General features: G+C 42.2%; 1 protein-coding gene across 1 annotated transcript in view; it reads left to right on the top strand.

Moving 5' to 3' along the window:
* The window catches only part of acadvl (acyl-CoA dehydrogenase very long chain), a 71,119-nt gene that overhangs the window by 20,885 nt on the left and 33,643 nt on the right, over nt 1-16,591 (top strand). Inside the window, exons 4-10 of the mRNA XM_067995741.1 lie at nt 635-699; nt 1,232-1,366; nt 4,076-4,220; nt 6,648-6,771; nt 7,509-7,616; nt 11,575-11,773; nt 13,837-13,941. Coding sequence (XP_067851842.1) covers nt 635-699; nt 1,232-1,366; nt 4,076-4,220; nt 6,648-6,771; nt 7,509-7,616; nt 11,575-11,773; nt 13,837-13,941 — 881 coding nt within the window. The remainder of the gene's footprint in view (nt 1-634; nt 700-1,231; nt 1,367-4,075; nt 4,221-6,647; nt 6,772-7,508; nt 7,617-11,574; nt 11,774-13,836; nt 13,942-16,591) is intronic.

Here is a 16,591-nt window from a genome sequence, read left to right as displayed (position 1 = left end):
TTTTGTGATGGAGAGAGTATGGGTTTAGAAGCTCAGCTCCGGGTTCAAGGGGATGCCAAGGTTGTGAAATGTCTGGTTGAACCTGAAACCGTGGTCGGGGAGGGAGATGGAATCATTGGCAAGGATACTTATTTTGTTGTGGGGGCTGAAGATGATGGTTTTGGTCTTCCCAATGTTTAGCTGGAGGAAATTGCTCATCCAAGACTAGATGTCAGGCAAACAGTCCAACAGCACAGAGGCAGTGGGGGGAGGGGATCAAGCGAGGTAGTGGAGAGATAGAGCTGGGCATCATCAGCTTACATGTGAAAGCTGACCCCATGTCTGCGGTTGATGCCACCAAGGGGAAGCATGTAGATGAGAAGAGTAGGTGTGAAGGATACATCCTTGGGGGTCTCCAGAGGTAGTGATGCATTGGATGGAAAAATAGCCATTGCTGGAGATGCTCTGGTTATGATCAATAATGTAAGAGTGGAACCATTGTGGTATTGGTGCAGAAAAAGAGTTAGTAAATGCTCCAGCCTGCTTTGAGGTGTAAAAAAAATCTGATCTTATATAAGAGTTTTTTTTTTAATTGGAGATTTTTTTAAATTTGAGAATTCAATTTAAATACTGATTGTGTTTTTCTTTCATGCAGTTCTCAATAGTGAGCAGGCACAGTTTCTTCAGGAACTAGTAGGCCCAGTCTCCAAGTTTTTCTTGGCAAGTAACATAATGTTGTTTTTCTTCTTTTATATTATTTTTGTAACTGTGACTGTTTCTAGTAGTTAAAAACAGAATAATTAGAGTGACTGACTGTGCAAGAACTTTAATATAACAATGCTTTAACATCACACTGTTTGTTCAGAAGAAATATTTCACTTAATTTTTTTTTGTACTCAACATTGAGTTGCTGAGCCACGTGGAATTTTATTTGATCCCCAATCTGTGCTACGTTAGCTGATCTCGGCCAACATGGTGGTAAAGGTGCTACAGTTGACCTCCGTGCCACTGGGCTAGGGAGGTGAAAATCTTCTGGGGTTCCCATTCCCATTCCTAATCCTTTTCCAGCAGCCTTTCTTGGAAGTGTGCATCTGTGGATGGTGGGCAAGGACAAGGTTAGCTCAGCTGTGATGTTTCCTGTGATTGAAAGCCAGCTAACACTTGCTATCAAGGCTTACACATTTTTCAGAGAAAGTAGGCAAGAAATTTAGTAGTTATAATGTTGAGTTTTAATTGTTGCATTTTGTTCCAGGAAGTCAATAATGCTAATACAAATGATACTCTGGGGAAGGTGGAGGATGAGACCATGGAAGGATTGAAGGATATGGGTGCTTTTGGGCTGCAAGTGCCTGTTGAACATGGGGGGCTGGGACTCAGCAATACTCAGGTAATAGCTACATCTATAAATGTTTGAACTCTAGAGGATCTTTCTCTGTAGAATAGATCCAGACAGATATCTTTAATTAACTTTTATTTTCAACATAGAATACTACATGGGTGTTGGAGATAAATTCTCATTTTTTACTATTTAAAAGGGTAAAATTAGATATAAATATTCTTGCCCTAATCATATTGTTGTTATCCTCACTAAGAATTTTGAAATATTTTAAAAAGGAAGTGAAAAGATAACTTAAATTTTTAGGTTATATGCAGAAAAAAAATGCTATTCTATTTGAATTAATATTGTACAGTGGTTCTATGATACTGTAAAGGCCTTGAATATCCTTGTTTGTTTAAGAAAAATAGAGTGAGATGTGGATGCATGTCATTTTCTGGTCATGAATTTTTGGGCATGAGCTATTTCTGCTGGGTTTTCACTCCATTTTGTGCCAGCTGAAATTTCTGGTCCTCTGTGGGTGGATGGGTGGGTGGGGGAGAGGGGCGCATTTCCTCCATCCATCCCACCAGCAATGCACATGTGCAAATGAGATGGAAATGATATGATAGTGTCTGATTTTGGAATTCTTATAAGATGTTGGAATGACCCAATTGCACTCAATATAACATAACCACATAAATGAGTTTTAGTAGCTTATCAAAATCAGCTGAGCCTGGCAGAAGGGCTCCTTACAAAGCTGCCTACAACTACGTGACAAATTTTGCCCACATCTCAGGTTTGCCTGCATATTTTACAGTGTTCTTTTTTTTTTGCTTTGGGGAGCTAGTAAACTGGACTTTAAACTGACAGAGTGAGGGACTCTGGTCACTGCCGAAATTTATACCAGTTAATCATCTCTTTGTTTGTTTGAGAAGCATTGTGGTATCATTACATTGACTAATATTTTTATTTTGTTATTGCTAACAAATCACATTATCAGGAATTGCACATGTGTTCTTATGATCATGTTCTTGGGTACGGTCGCACAGTGGTTATGATACTGGACTATTAATCCAGAGGCCTGGACTAATAATCCGGAGACATGAGTTTAAATCCTGACATGGCAGCTGGGGAATTTAAATTCAATTAATTAAATAAAATCTGGAATAAAAAAGTTAGTATCAGTATCAGTGACCATGAAACTACTGGATTGTAGTAAAAACCCATCTGGTTCACTAATATCCTCTAGGGAAGGAAACCTGCCGTCCTTACCCGTTCTGGCCCATATGTGACTCCAGACCCATAGCAATGTGGTTGATTCTTAATCGCCCTCTGAAATGGCCTAGCGAGCCATTCAGTTGTACAATCCCGCTACAAAAAGTCATAATAAGAATAAAACCGGATGGACCACCAGCATCGGATAACTAGGTGCCGGTCATGACAAAGGCAAAGGCAAACCAAGCCCAGTTGACCCTGCAAAGTTCTCCTCACTAACATCTGGGGACTTGTGCCAAAATTGGGAGAGCTGTCCCACAGACTAGTCAAGCAACAGCCTGACATAGCCATATTCACAGAATCATACCTTTCAGCCAAAGTCCCAGACTCTTCCATCGTCATCCCTGGGTATATCCTGTCCCACCGGCAGGACAGACCCACCAGAGGTGGCGGCACAGTAGTATACAGTCAGGAGGGAGTGGCCCTGGGAGTCCTCAACATTGACTCCAGACCCCATGAAGTCTCATGGCATCAGGTCAAACATGGGCAAGGAAACCACCTGCTGATTACCACTTACCGCCCTCCCGCAGCTGATGAATTAGTCCTCCTCCATGTTGAACACCACTTAGAGGAATTCTGAGGGTAGTAAGGGCACAGAATGTGCTCTGGATGGGCGACTTCAATGTCCATCATCAAGAGTGGCTCGGTAGCACCACTACAGACCAAGCTGGCCGAGTCCTGAAGGACATTGCTGCCAGACTACGCCTGCAGCAGATGGTGAGAGAAGCAACAAGAGGGAAAAACCTATTTGACCTCATCCTCACCAATCTACTTGTCGCAGATGCATCTGTCCATGACAGTATTGGTAGGAATGATCACCGCACAGTCCTAGTGGAGATGAAGTCCTGTGAATTAATAAAAAAAATGATTTCATTAGCAGGTAATAAATTATGAAGAAAATAAGATTTCTCCTTTTTTCATGTAGAGGAACATATGGACTAAAATTTAGATCATAGGATGGAAATGGTCCTACAATATAGGATTATCATTGACTTTTGTCTGATTCTCTTTTATGTGGATGTCACTGGCAGGGCCAACATTTATTGTCCATATCTTGTTGCCCTGGGAAGGTGGTGATTGGCCTTCTTCTTGAACCTCTGCAATTGTAGCGGTTTGATACAACTGGGTGGCTTGCTAGGCTACTTCAGAGGGCAGTTAAGAGTCAATCATGTTGGTGTGGGACTGGAGTCACATATAGGCCAGACCGGGTAAGGGCAGCAGGTTTCCTTCCCTAAATGGGTTTTTACGACAATCCGGCAGCTTTTACTGATACCAACTTTTTATTTCCAGATTTTTAAAAAAACTGAATTCAAATTCTCAAACTGCCATGGTGGTAGTTCGTCTGGATTATTAGTCCAGGCATCTGGATTACTAGTTCTGTAACATAACCACTACACTATCATATCCATATTCCTGTACAGATTGGGATAAATTGCATCTGTTTACTTATTTTGTGTTTTGTTGTGTTTTTAAAATTCACTTTTAAACTCTACACTCTTATAGTATGCTAGACTGGTGGAAATTGTTGGTCTTCATGACCTTGGAGTCGGCATCACCCTTGGGGCTCATCAGTCCATTGGCTTCAAAGGAATCCTATTGTTTGGCACTGATGAACAGAAGAAGAAATATTTGCCTAAACTTGCATCAGGTGGGTTAGTCTACTTTCAATTAGAATTCCAAGAGTGAGTGGTATCTATTGTTGTTGATGTTGATGTATGGAAGAGGCATTGTACTTTAATTTCCTCTTGTTTAGTTGTGTAAATAAATTGGCTGAGGATATTAGAACAAGTCCATTCTTCTCATATATATTAAAGGGCTGGATGCCAATACATAATAAGTGTTATATACTCTGAAAGGTGCACACTAGTTTGGGCTCATTAAATTTCATGCAGAGTTTCATTCTTGTGATTTAGATTTAGGATTTAAACCTGGGAAGCATTATGACCAAAGAGATTTGGGGGTTGATTTTGGGCATTTCAATAAGATTCTTTGAAGAACTAAAGCTGGACCATCGCTTGGAGAATAAAGAAATTTACAGCTATATTTACAAGTTCATCATTTACAGTGCAATCTGGAAGCACCTGCACTGGCTCAAAAGATAAATTCTAATTCTGTGCTGAGTGGCTGACCTCACCTGGGGTGATACAATTCGTGGGCAAGGGTGGGGTTTACGAACATAAGAAAGGATAGGAAAAGAGCAGTTGGTCCAGAAGGGCTGCCCAATCTACTATCTAATCATCCCTCCCATTCCCACCCCTTACCATCCATGCAGGTGAGGATTCAGATTGGTCAGGGTTCCTTCTCCTGATTTCTATCCTATGACCTTCACTGGTATGCATATTAGGATAGGATTGTTCTTGACTGTTACCCCCCGCTATGAATTAGCCTGTCATCACTAATTGTTCAGACATACTCACAAAGAATGAGAATTTGAATGAGGTACCTGTGGGCTGCTGCCAAATGTGGAAATATATCCCTACACCAGTTGCTATTTTGAGAGGAGTGTAAGGGAGACAGAATAGGCTTGGAGTAGAATAATGAAACAAAATGCAATATGGAGTGGAGCTTTTACTGGCCACAACATCTTGGAGCTGGATAAAAACATTTTTTGGGGGCTGGGGCTCAGGTCCAGTATGTTCTCCAGAATGCATTTCTGACCTACAGAGTGAGTCTGAGGCAAACTTGGCAGAAGTGATACTGATTTCTTGAGTAAGTGTACTTGGAGAGATCTTAATTAACTGATAAAGGATTGGAGAAATTTAGACCTCAGGCATTTTAGTTTCAAACTCAGAAGGACAAACCAGACGCAACTTAGAACATGAAAATCTCAAGACCAACATCAAGGTACTCTGAGTTGCACTCTTGTATGGGCCCATTTGGATCTCCAGGCAGAGTTTGAATTAGATCACTTGGACGTGGGAATTATAACCAGAGAGATTTGGTGCTTGATTATGGGCACTTTAGTAAGATTTTTCGCAGTCTGAAATTGGATAATTACATGGAGAATAAAGAATTCTACAGATATCTATAGGTTCATCATTTTATGATACAGTCCGGAAAACACAGATTTAGAGTTATCAAGACTGTCTAAGCATTAGAGATGAGGTGCACCCACATCTGCATATTTCTGAGCCTCCTATACGGACACTTTTTGGGGCTAAGTGCATATGATAATTATATAAATTCACTGAGGGTCAGGATTCTTCTATTTGCTGGTCCTTGCTGTGAAGATATTTGGAAGTGGTTAAGAAGAGACTGGCATATGCACTCCCGGGGTTAGCTTTGAAAATGACTGCAGTGAACTGATTAGAGTCAGAACCCTGTTACTTTGGAGCTGGTGTGGCACTTCCCCACAGAAAAAATTCAAGGGTGAAGTTCTGCAATGATTGCTGTCAAGTGCTTTGTTGTGCTAATTACAGGGTAGCATTGGCAGGGACCTGGGAACAGGGATTTTGCCAACTCTCTTAGCCTGGCCTAGAATGGTGCATGTTTCAGGGAGAGCAAAGAGGGTAAGAAAATAAAGTATATTAAGTAGTGGTAACCATAACAAAACAAAAAGAGCATTATATATGTGAATACTTAAGCACAATGTTACATGCAGTGAATTATGGTCTTTGGATTTTGTTTATCTTGATAGAGTTTTGCTTTGCAATTTTTTTTCATATATAGTTAAGAGATATTTGTGGGAATTTTCCCTATGGGGAACCCAATCATAGCATCAGCCACTATCAAGTCAAAGCAAGCATGGTTACATGCAGAGTAACATTTCCCCCTAGTTCTCCCCCTTACTGCACAAGTGTGACATTTTTATGTTTTCCAAATTAGTCATCCTATGACTATTGTGAGTTTAGCACCATTTGGGCGCAGTTTGTGCCATGGGCACCTACAGAACCTGGATTAAGACTGCCAAAACTAATTTCATGTCGGAGGCTTATCGCCAGCAGACTGAAAAGACTTTTATCCCATTAAATTGGATTTCAACCCAGGTCCAAGATATAAAAGAACATGTCTAACCCATTGAACTCATTTTCCCCACTAGATAGAGCAATTTATTTTTTTGATTATCTATTTGTAGGTGAGACAATTGCTGCCTTCTGTCTCACTGAGACGGCTAGTGGCTCTGATGCAGCCTCTATAAAAACAACTGCTGTGAAGAAGGGCAAAAACTACATTCTGAATGGGGGAAAACTCTGGATTAGGTGAGAGTCAACTGTATTACCAGTATTAGTATTTAAAGTGTTAAATGATTAGAGAACTTTGCCGCTTCCTGGGTGTACCATGTGGTAGATGGTGGTAAGTCCTGCGAAGTGGCGGTAAATACCCAAATGGATGGAGAGGGTCTTGTCGTGGCCTCCTCTCCCTCCAAATGGCCCCAAAGACTTACCTGCTGAGGGCCTCACTCTCGGATGAGACCTACAGTGGGAGGCCTCATTCCGATCTTCGTGGGTTTTCTACCCCTTCAAGTCCCTCATTGGACCTTCGGGTGCTGCAGTGGTGTCTCCGCTGCAGCATCTCTGGAGTTTCTTTGCTGGCATTGGCGGGCTCCTGCTTAATCTCAACAGCAGGAATTCCACTGGGAGCCTGCATTGCATTTCTAATGAGCCCTGACCTAGGGTTGGGGCTGGGGCTGGGGCTGGGGTGAGTACAGGGGAGTTGGTGAAAGTACTGCCCCACCGAAACTCCACTCCAAAGAGGAAAATTCAGACTGCTGAATCTATTGGACTTAGTTGAACTTCAACTCCTCTCAGATTGGATGCTTTAGGTCTGTAGATCCAGTCAAATTGTTGGAATGTGAAATCCAGTTGCCTGACTGGGTTTGCACCTCATCGCAGGGTTAAGCTGTCAGTAAGACAAAGATTTTTGGGCATGGAGCAGAGAACTGATTGCTCAGAGACTGAATATTTTCATCAGCTATTTATATATGAATTTCTTTCAGTAACGGGGGCATGGCCGAGATCTTCACTGTGTTTGCCAAAACTGACACTGGAAAAAAGGACAAGATCACGGCTTTTATTGTGGAGAGAAAATTTGGAGGAGTGTCTCAGTTAAGTGAAAAATTTATTTTAAGGATTTTTTTATGTCTCAAATTTCTGGTGAGCATTTTGTTAAAAGTGTTCCTTTGGTTAAGTGTGTACTATCCACCATTATAGCACTATCCTTCATTTGTTGCCAAAAATTATTGTCAGTTCTTGTTCCCTTGAAAATCAGTGGGAGCTTTAACGATCTGTTTCTCTTACACATTTGACTATTGATGCCGTTTCTCCTGCAAACTTTTTCTCGCTTCGTCCTAAGACAGTAATTGACATTGACATCAATAATAAATGATCATAACAGATTGGTAAGTAAATTGCTGTGCTAATAGTACACTTGAAATTCGGACAGCTAATAAGCCTATCATTAAAACCTATTGTGCAAAATCTGAATATCCAGAATCTATACCTTGCCACAGTAAATACTGCTGTTTTCCTTACAACTAACTATGGGCTGAACAAATAATGTAAGGAGCATGTTTGAATTTAGCCCAGACATATCATTGAGACAATTACTGAGAATATGGGGAAACAAGATAAAATTGACACAAAATTTGTAAGTACAAAACTTTTAAATAAATTTTCATGTGCATTTTTCTCCCCATTTCAGGGTTGTTCAAGCTGCAACCCATGGGTCACATGAGCCCTCGAGATCTGGCAGTCTGGCCCTTGAAACCCATGGGGCATGATTTTAACATTGAAAAACGGGTAGGTGGAGGTGGGTGGGCATTCAAAATCGCTCTCAGGAGGCGAGTTGGTGACCAAAACCTTTCAAGGAGGCTGTGGGCCTCCATTTTTGCAGGTTTTACAATTTCAACCCCTTGGGGCCGGGATTCCTGGGCCTTCTCCTTCACGCCATGTGAAAGGAGGCTAGAAGGCCCGAAGCTGCAGGTAAGTGCCTTTCTGGCACAGCTTGTGGGCCTGGAGAAGCAGGAGTGCTTCCTCCAGGCCCAATAAGACGACCTGCAATGACTCCCCAACAATCGTGGACCTCCCCCTGATCGCGGACCCCGCGATGACCCACAACCCCCCCCAAACAATCGCGGACCCCCGCGATGACCCCCGACCCCCCCGTCCAGTGACTGACCCCCGGTCCCTCCCTCCATAACTGACTCCCTGGTGCCCCGTGCCCACCCCTGCCCCCCGTGCCCATCCACCCCCCCCGTGCCCATCCGCTTCCCCCCATGCTTCCCCCCCCCTCCCAATCCATAAAGACTTACCTGAACACGTGCACTCCCGTCCGACTGACTCGCCTGTCAATCAGCCCGTCAGTCGGATGGCAAACCGATTTCCGGGTTTCCCGTCCGCAATTTGAACCCCGCCCCCCACACCCTCTCCCAGCTCGGGGTCAAAATCATGCCCATGTACTCCTGTCCTATTTGCACTTATTTATTTGCTGGTTTGTACTGTTCAAATTTTGTGGGTCAGGAGTTTTGGAAAGGACATTCCTCATGCTGTTGCCTCATGTCTAGGTAAATCCTACATCAGAACATCAAGATCTGTTAGTATCAGCAGCTGCAAAGATAGCAAAATTAACAGGAACATGGATTTAGCTGTGAAATGTGGCTGTCAAGGCTTTATGATACACCTTTGAGGCCCATGCAAACAAAAAGTTTGGACACTGCTATAGTACTGGATTCAAGTGGAGAAAAAGTTCATGTATTAATGTTCAACTGCATTTGTCTTTCGCTTGGTTAGCTGCAAGGTTATACTATTTACTAAATGTGCCAGTGACATCTAGTGGCGGAATATCAATATTTCATGTCCTTTGATTTTATTATATTGACTGTCCTTTCTATAGTAGCTTAGCAGACACCTGACATTCAAATTAAACCTAGATTGAACAATGCTTGTAAGATATTTAAAAGGTTTACTGCTAGTGATTTATACTGGAAAGTTACATTAACCGTTTCACCAATATGGATGTTTATTTAGGGGATTTGTAGCAAATGAAATGTTTTCTTATTCTAGAAAATCAATTCTGTCGTCAAGCAAGTTTGAAAGTATGGTAGTTAACTTTAAACTTGCTGAAATTTTATAAACTATTTTCATACCTTATAAAGTTAAATAGAAAGGAAGAGCTGGTCTTTGTCAGACCAGTATTTACTTTTGACATGCATAGAACATTTTTACATTCTCGTTAGCTGATTCTGTAGAGATTATTTGGACTAAATTGGGCTGCATAGCACTCGTTGTGTAGGTGTTACATGGACTCCTAAGCACTGAAAATGGCATCTGAGATGCACGTGCACACTTCTGGCGTGACATGCGCTGGACGCCATATTGGTAAAGGCGTTTGCGCACGCGCACTTAACGAACGTTGGCAGCATGTAAAGTAGGGAGATTGTGCGGTAGACCAGTGTGCAACGCTGATTTAAAGGGACAGATGAGATTTTGGAACTCCATGCTCCAGCCAATGCACTGTCTTAACCTCACACAGCTGAACAGGTCTGAAACGGCATGGAGGATGCCCCCACCAGTGCATTTAAAGGGATCATGCAGAAGTCACAGGTACATTGCTGGATTATTGATTCTGGCTGCTGATGCATTTGTACCTGGTTTTGGAAGTTTCCTATACTTGAATACTTGGATGAGGGGACATAGCCTAAAAATTAGAACCAGGACTTGCAGGATTGAAGTTAGGAAAGGGTGATAGAAGTTTGGAACGCTCTTCTGCAAACGGCAGTTGATGCTAGCTCCATTGTTAATTTTAAATCTGAGATCGATAGATTGTTGTTAACTAAAGGTATTAAGGGATATGGGGCTAAGGCGGGTATATGGAGTTGGGTCACAGATCAGCCATAATCTCATTGAATGGCGGAACAGGCTCGAGGGGCTAAATGGCTTACTCCTGTACCAACGTTCCTATAATAAAGTTTCAATACTCCACAGGGAGTGGGCTGGCTAGCTGATGGGCAACAGCAAGGGCACTGGCAGAGTGGCAGGAGTGGGATAGGAATGCTGTTATCCTGAGAGAGGACAGCAGGTTCATGTTCCATGGAGCCACTGCCAGTTGCTCCTCCTGTTATGCGCCACCTTCTCCAGCAAGAAAGCTGCCTTCAAGTGGTGCTAGCCACTCGCAATATCTGGGCCCCTTGCTGGTGAGCAGCCACTCAACAGCACAGGTAGCGTGGCTGCACGCAGCAATCATGTAAAACAGCAGGCCGCACGAATGTTACATGCTGCCTGCATCTCAACAACTGGGCGCGGGTTAAGCGCACACCGCGATCTCAGCGTCTCTTTTTGGGGATTAACCAATTTAACCCCCATTCAGTTTACCTTGTATCCTAGAATATTGGTCCCTGCTAAGCTCTACTGTGTCAGCCTGTTCTATATTTAATAAATTCTTGGCTGGTACTTTTGTTTTTGAAGATAATTTCTTTCCTCTTCCTCTTGGTTATACACTATCTCTAGTTAAGAAGACAAGTGGCCAACATATTTCCTAGCCTCTGCTAATCCAGCTAGGTATGTGACAGCAGTCTGAGGTGATTCTCCCTGCATTTCCTTCCCCGTGGGAAGTGCTTGACCTCTGATTGGCACCCTTGATGATTGATGTGGCTGGCATTGGGGACTCTCTTGTGCGGAGGATCATGGGCACAAATCTGCATTCTATCATTCTGTGATGCAATGTGTTGAAGACTTCTTACTATCCTCAAAACTCTGTATGGAAAAAGCAAAAGTATTCAGTAATCCACAAAGCACACACCTAGTTACAAAGCAGAACTGGCAGAAATCTTGGACCCTGTTACTTGCTTGCCTTCTCAGGGGATGGTGTAAGTGCAGAGTTTTGGGGTAGGACCTAGAAGGAGGGGAACAAAATATTTTTTTTAATACTTTGTTTTAAAAAATAATTATGTATGGAAAATGCATTCTTCTCTTTGTTCTACTCAGATCTTCCTCACTGCCTGATGCATCATGAAGGCACACGGTGCCTCAGACAATGATGACAATATTGTTATTGTTTTGATTCAGTGGTCCTCCTGAAAAGAAGATGGGAATCAAGGCTTCCAACACAGCTGAGGTTTACTTTGACAATGTGAAGGTGCCGGCAGAAAACGTGCTAGGTGAGGTTGGAGATGGGTTTAAAGTAGCCATGAACATACTGAACAATGGCCGATTCGGCATGGCTGCTGCTCTCTCAGGAACAATGATTGGCGCGATTTCTAAAGCAGTAAGTATAAATTTGTTTATCATTAGAATCCTCTTGCAAATGCCTTGCATCAGAACATGCATTTAAGCAGTTGAAGCAATGGTTCCAAAAGTACATATTAATCTTTGTCCCCGATAAAGGACCAGTATTACCTTTTTATGCTCTATCATGTGAACAGCTCCAGCAGGTAAAATCTGCCTGCCTGGTTGGCAAATAGAACTTTTATTTTTAACTCATCTACTTTCACAGACCAGAATTGTTATGTAAACTTTAAATGGAGGAATTTAATTATGAAGGGCGGAAAAAGGATCAGAAACAATTTGGAGAGGGGGAAACTTACTGATGTTGATTGTAAAGTGGAAAGTTGGCTTGGTTTTCAGCCTTGCCAGAGTTGGATAACAACCCATCCCCAGGCTCTTGGCAAATTGAATTTTATCGTGCTATACCTGCACTTAGTGAAATACATGTTTCTGTGCTGGACTTTTTGAAGCTGTAATGCCTACATCATGTGCTTGTACTGTGAACAGCGCCCATCTGAACTAGTTAAGCATAAAACACAAGGAATTTTAAGCTTTTGATGATATGTTGATTTGCAGACCATGTGACCAAGTTAAATTTGTGTAGAATTTAAAGAGATTTTGCAGACATTTTGATCTCTTGCTGGATTATAATCAGGAAGAAAGATTAGGGCATAAAAGCACAGAGCTGCCATTTTAAGCAGAAATTGTTGGTGTATTAGATTTAATTCAGGAAACATGCATGCTAACAGCTCTGCCTGTAGAAAAACGGGTATAAGTTGAATGATCTGTCAAAAGTGTGCATATTTTGAAGCCTAAATTGAGATTGATGAACATGTGATGGAGCCTTTCCCTAGCCATGTGATCTGGACTCCGACCTAGGTCAGTAGATTCCATACCATGTAAGAAAGGATTTTCTTTACAATTATAAATGGAATGGGAACAAGTCTGTGCATCCTTCAGCATGTGCCATGGAATCTTTTCCCTTCATTTGTGACACCCAGGCCTGTAGGTCAGCAAACATTTGAAGAGAAATCATCCTATTGAATCTCCAAGTGGTTGCAGATTTGTCAGCGATGTCATTCTGAACTCCTTATGGCTTGGTCTTTAATGGTTTTAAATGATTGTACAGTGCCTGGCTGGACTTACAAAATGGTACTTAGTTAATGTACTTCTTTGTTGTTGAGAAATCTAATGGTGTTGCAGTACAATGATACTCCAGTATGTTGTGAAACATTGCTTTGAATTACTCCAGGTCTCAAACAACTTAAAACAAGAGTTCAGCTTCAATTTTTGTTTTGAGTATGCAGTTTGTATTTCTAGGACCAAATTCTGTATTATACGATAAAATGATTATGCATTGCGGGCAGAGGCTGGCTGGCTGCCAGGCGGGAAAGCCTGCTGTATAAGGCTGCAGCCAGGCACCAGAGAGGAGGGAGGGAGAGATCGTGGGTTTTGTGGGGGTGGGGGGGAAGAGATCAGAGGTGGAGAGATCGGATCGCGGTGGGTGCGGGAAGGGAGAGATCAGATCGCGGGGGGGGGGGGGGGAGCGATCTCGGGGATGGAGGGATTGGATTGCGGGGAGGAGAGATCAGATTGGGGGGGGGGGGGAGATCACATCATGGGTGGGGGGGGGGGGGGGGTCGCGGGGGGAAGAGATCGGATCTCCAGCCCGCCCAAGATCTCTTCTCCCCCCCCTGCGATCTCTCCCTCCCTTCCTCCTTCTCTCCCTCTCTCCGCTCCCCAGCTGCGGCCTTCTAGTGCAGGCCTTTCCACCTGACAGCCTCTCAATCTGGTTGGCTGCCAGCTGGGAAAAGGAGAAAAAAAAACTCAAATGAAGTTCTGATGTTAAATTCGGCAGGACCTCCACATTCCCCGCATTTCTGTGTTTCCTAACCACTACAACTGCCCCTGCTCCCTCCCCGTAAATATGGGGGCCATCAAGTCTGATGTGAACAGAGCTAAAGCAATAAACTCCACTTGAAAGATTATGATTGTTAACTTTAATGACCATAGTTGTTTATCTGATGTCCTTTTGCATTTTCTTTTGCAACCCTATTTTAATAGGTGGACCATGCTGCCAATCGAACACAGTTCGGTAGCAAGATTCACCACTATGGCCTCATCCAAGAGAAAATTGCTACTATGGCTATGATGCAGTATGTAACTGAGGTAAAAAAATCCATAAAGACATTCCTCTCAAAGCTTCCTAGTGGCTCATTTGGTGAAGGTTGTGTGTAACTGAGTCATACAGACTAGAAAGTCCCAGGTTTGATCGCTGTCTGTACTGAGTTAGCTGATCTCAACCAGGATGGCAGCAAGCATATTAACATGGTCTCAACAGCCCTGGCCTAGGGTTGGGAAAGTTGGATCAGGTTCCTGCTTGCTAGTTAGTGACTCCTCCTTGGAAGTGCATATGTGTGAATGTTAGATGAGATCAGGATTAGACTGAACTGAGATGACCCTCATGATTGAAGGGCTTGCCAACACCCACAGTCCAAGCTCACACGTGAGGAATGGCTACTTGGGCAAGGTACAGGAGGATGACTGATGCCTTTTGAACAGCTCAAGTAGTGTCTCTTAAGGGTCGAAGTGTCTCCAATATGACACAGCTGGTGATTGAAATTTGGAACTAGAACAAAGTCAATTCTCGGTGGTAGACTCGTAATCAGCTATCTCAACCAGGCAGGCCTGCAGTACTCCAGGGAACTGCCAATGACTGACCAGCCAGTTGGGCTCACTAATGGCACTTGGCAAATTAGAACTATCTCTGGGGCTAGGATTCTTGCTACTTAGCTGTGTTCTATAGGAACCCGTCCTAAGTTTTAAAGTCTTCTCTTCTGTACTGTCTAATCCTCTCTCCAGACCCATCCCAGTTTTGCATCCTCAACCTAGTGGATTGGCAGTGAAACTATGAAATTCATATTAATAAGTATATTGGAATGTTATTCTCCACACAAGCTTGTACCGCAATCACAGTGGTATGAAGCAGGCCTCTGTACTCATACCCAACTGGAATAAACCTATGTTATCATTAGCTTCAATTTTATTTTGTCTCATTTACAATGTTTTAATTACAAAATTATGAAACGTACAGGAATTTGTGATGGGGAATGAGGTTTGTCGTAGACAGATACCTATTACTGTCACTTTCACTTTAACACTATCACTAAATGAATTATATATTGATCCTCATAAAATAAATAAGGGTATTTAGTAGATAAATGTCATAAGAACATAGGAATTGCTGGACGAAAAAAGACCACGGTCCATCTAGTTCACCTTCAACCATCCTGATAGTCGCTTAATACAACAATAATGGAATTGTTGTATTATCATAGCAATCACTCTCTACCAATTATTCTATAACAGACCCAAACATGACGTGAGGAAAACCCCCGTGGTGGACAGCTTTGTGAGCCATAGATCCAAAGTCACCTGTTCCTCCCAAGTATGCTACAATTACCATATGTTGATAAATATCATCATATGTATTTCATATACTATATCCCAAAATACTATTTTGGGATATAGTATATGAGTAATTTGATAAGTATCAAATTACTCATATACTATATCCCAAAATACTATTTTCTGAAAGAATCTATCCCATTTTCATTTGAATGAATCAATACTAAGTGCTTCCACTTTCTGCCTAGAGAACCTGTTGCATAGATTGATCATTTGCTCTCTGAAATAACATTTCCGCAGATTAGTTTCGAATTTAGCCCCCTTCAAATGCACGTCGTATCCTCTGGTTTTGCTGTTCTGGACAAAGTGAAACAGCTTGTCATGGTCTACATTATCTAGTCCCTTTGGAATCCTAAAAAAAGCAATCATATCACCTCTCAACCTTTTCCAGTGAGAACATGTGCCATTTACATAATCGCTCCTCATAATCTAATCTCTTTATTCTTTCAATCATTCTGGTTGCTCTCTTCTGTGTCCTTTCAATAGCTGCAATATCCTTTTTGTACTGCGGTGACCAGAACTGCACCAATGATTTATAAAATGGCAGGATTACCTCACCATTTTGGCTCAATGTCGTCCTTTTAATACATACCAACATCTGATTTGCTTTACTCATTGCTACTGAGCATTGTTGATTTAGCTTCAATTTATTGTCAATCAGGACCCCCAGATCTTTTATTTACCATGTATATTATTTTCTTTCTATTGAAGTAATAGTCCCTTCTTAGATTTTTTTTGTCCCCATGTGAATTTCTCTACATTGAATTTGATCTGTCACCTGTTTGCCCAATTCCCAATTATATTCAAATTCTCCTATAACTTATCCTGTTCAGCTTTGGAGTCTGCCACCTTCATTAGCTTTATATCATCTGAAAATTTAACCATTGTGTTTGTGACTCCTAGCTCCAGATCATTTATGAGGATATTAAACAAAAAGATCCCAAGACAGAACCCTGTGGGACCCACTAGTAACATTCTCCCAGGCTGATGACAACCCCTGTGCCACTACCCTCTGGCTTCGATTGCACAACCAATTACGTATTCATAGTAAAATATTTCCACTGATTCCCACTTTCTTTATTTTCAGTACCATCCTTTCCAGAGGAACTGTATCAAAGGCCTCACTGAAACCCAAGTATACCACATCCACTGCCGTACCCCTATCAAGCTGCTTTGTCACACCCTCAAAGAAAACCAGTTAAGTTAGATTGGCAAGAGCTCCCTTGCAATCTCCTTTCTTATTTCCTTAAGGATCCTCAGATGCATCTTATCCAGCTCCTGTAATTTATTTACCTTAGGTTTGCACAGCTGTTCGACCTGTTGGTAGTAATGTGAATAGTGTCACTACTTA

Source organism: Heptranchias perlo, chromosome 13 (assembly GCF_035084215.1).
Source record: "Heptranchias perlo isolate sHepPer1 chromosome 13, sHepPer1.hap1, whole genome shotgun sequence".
Taxonomy (NCBI): Eukaryota; Metazoa; Chordata; class Chondrichthyes; order Hexanchiformes; family Hexanchidae; genus Heptranchias; species Heptranchias perlo.
Note: the sequence above shows the minus strand (reverse complement) of the source record. Positions and strands in the feature narration are given on the sequence as shown.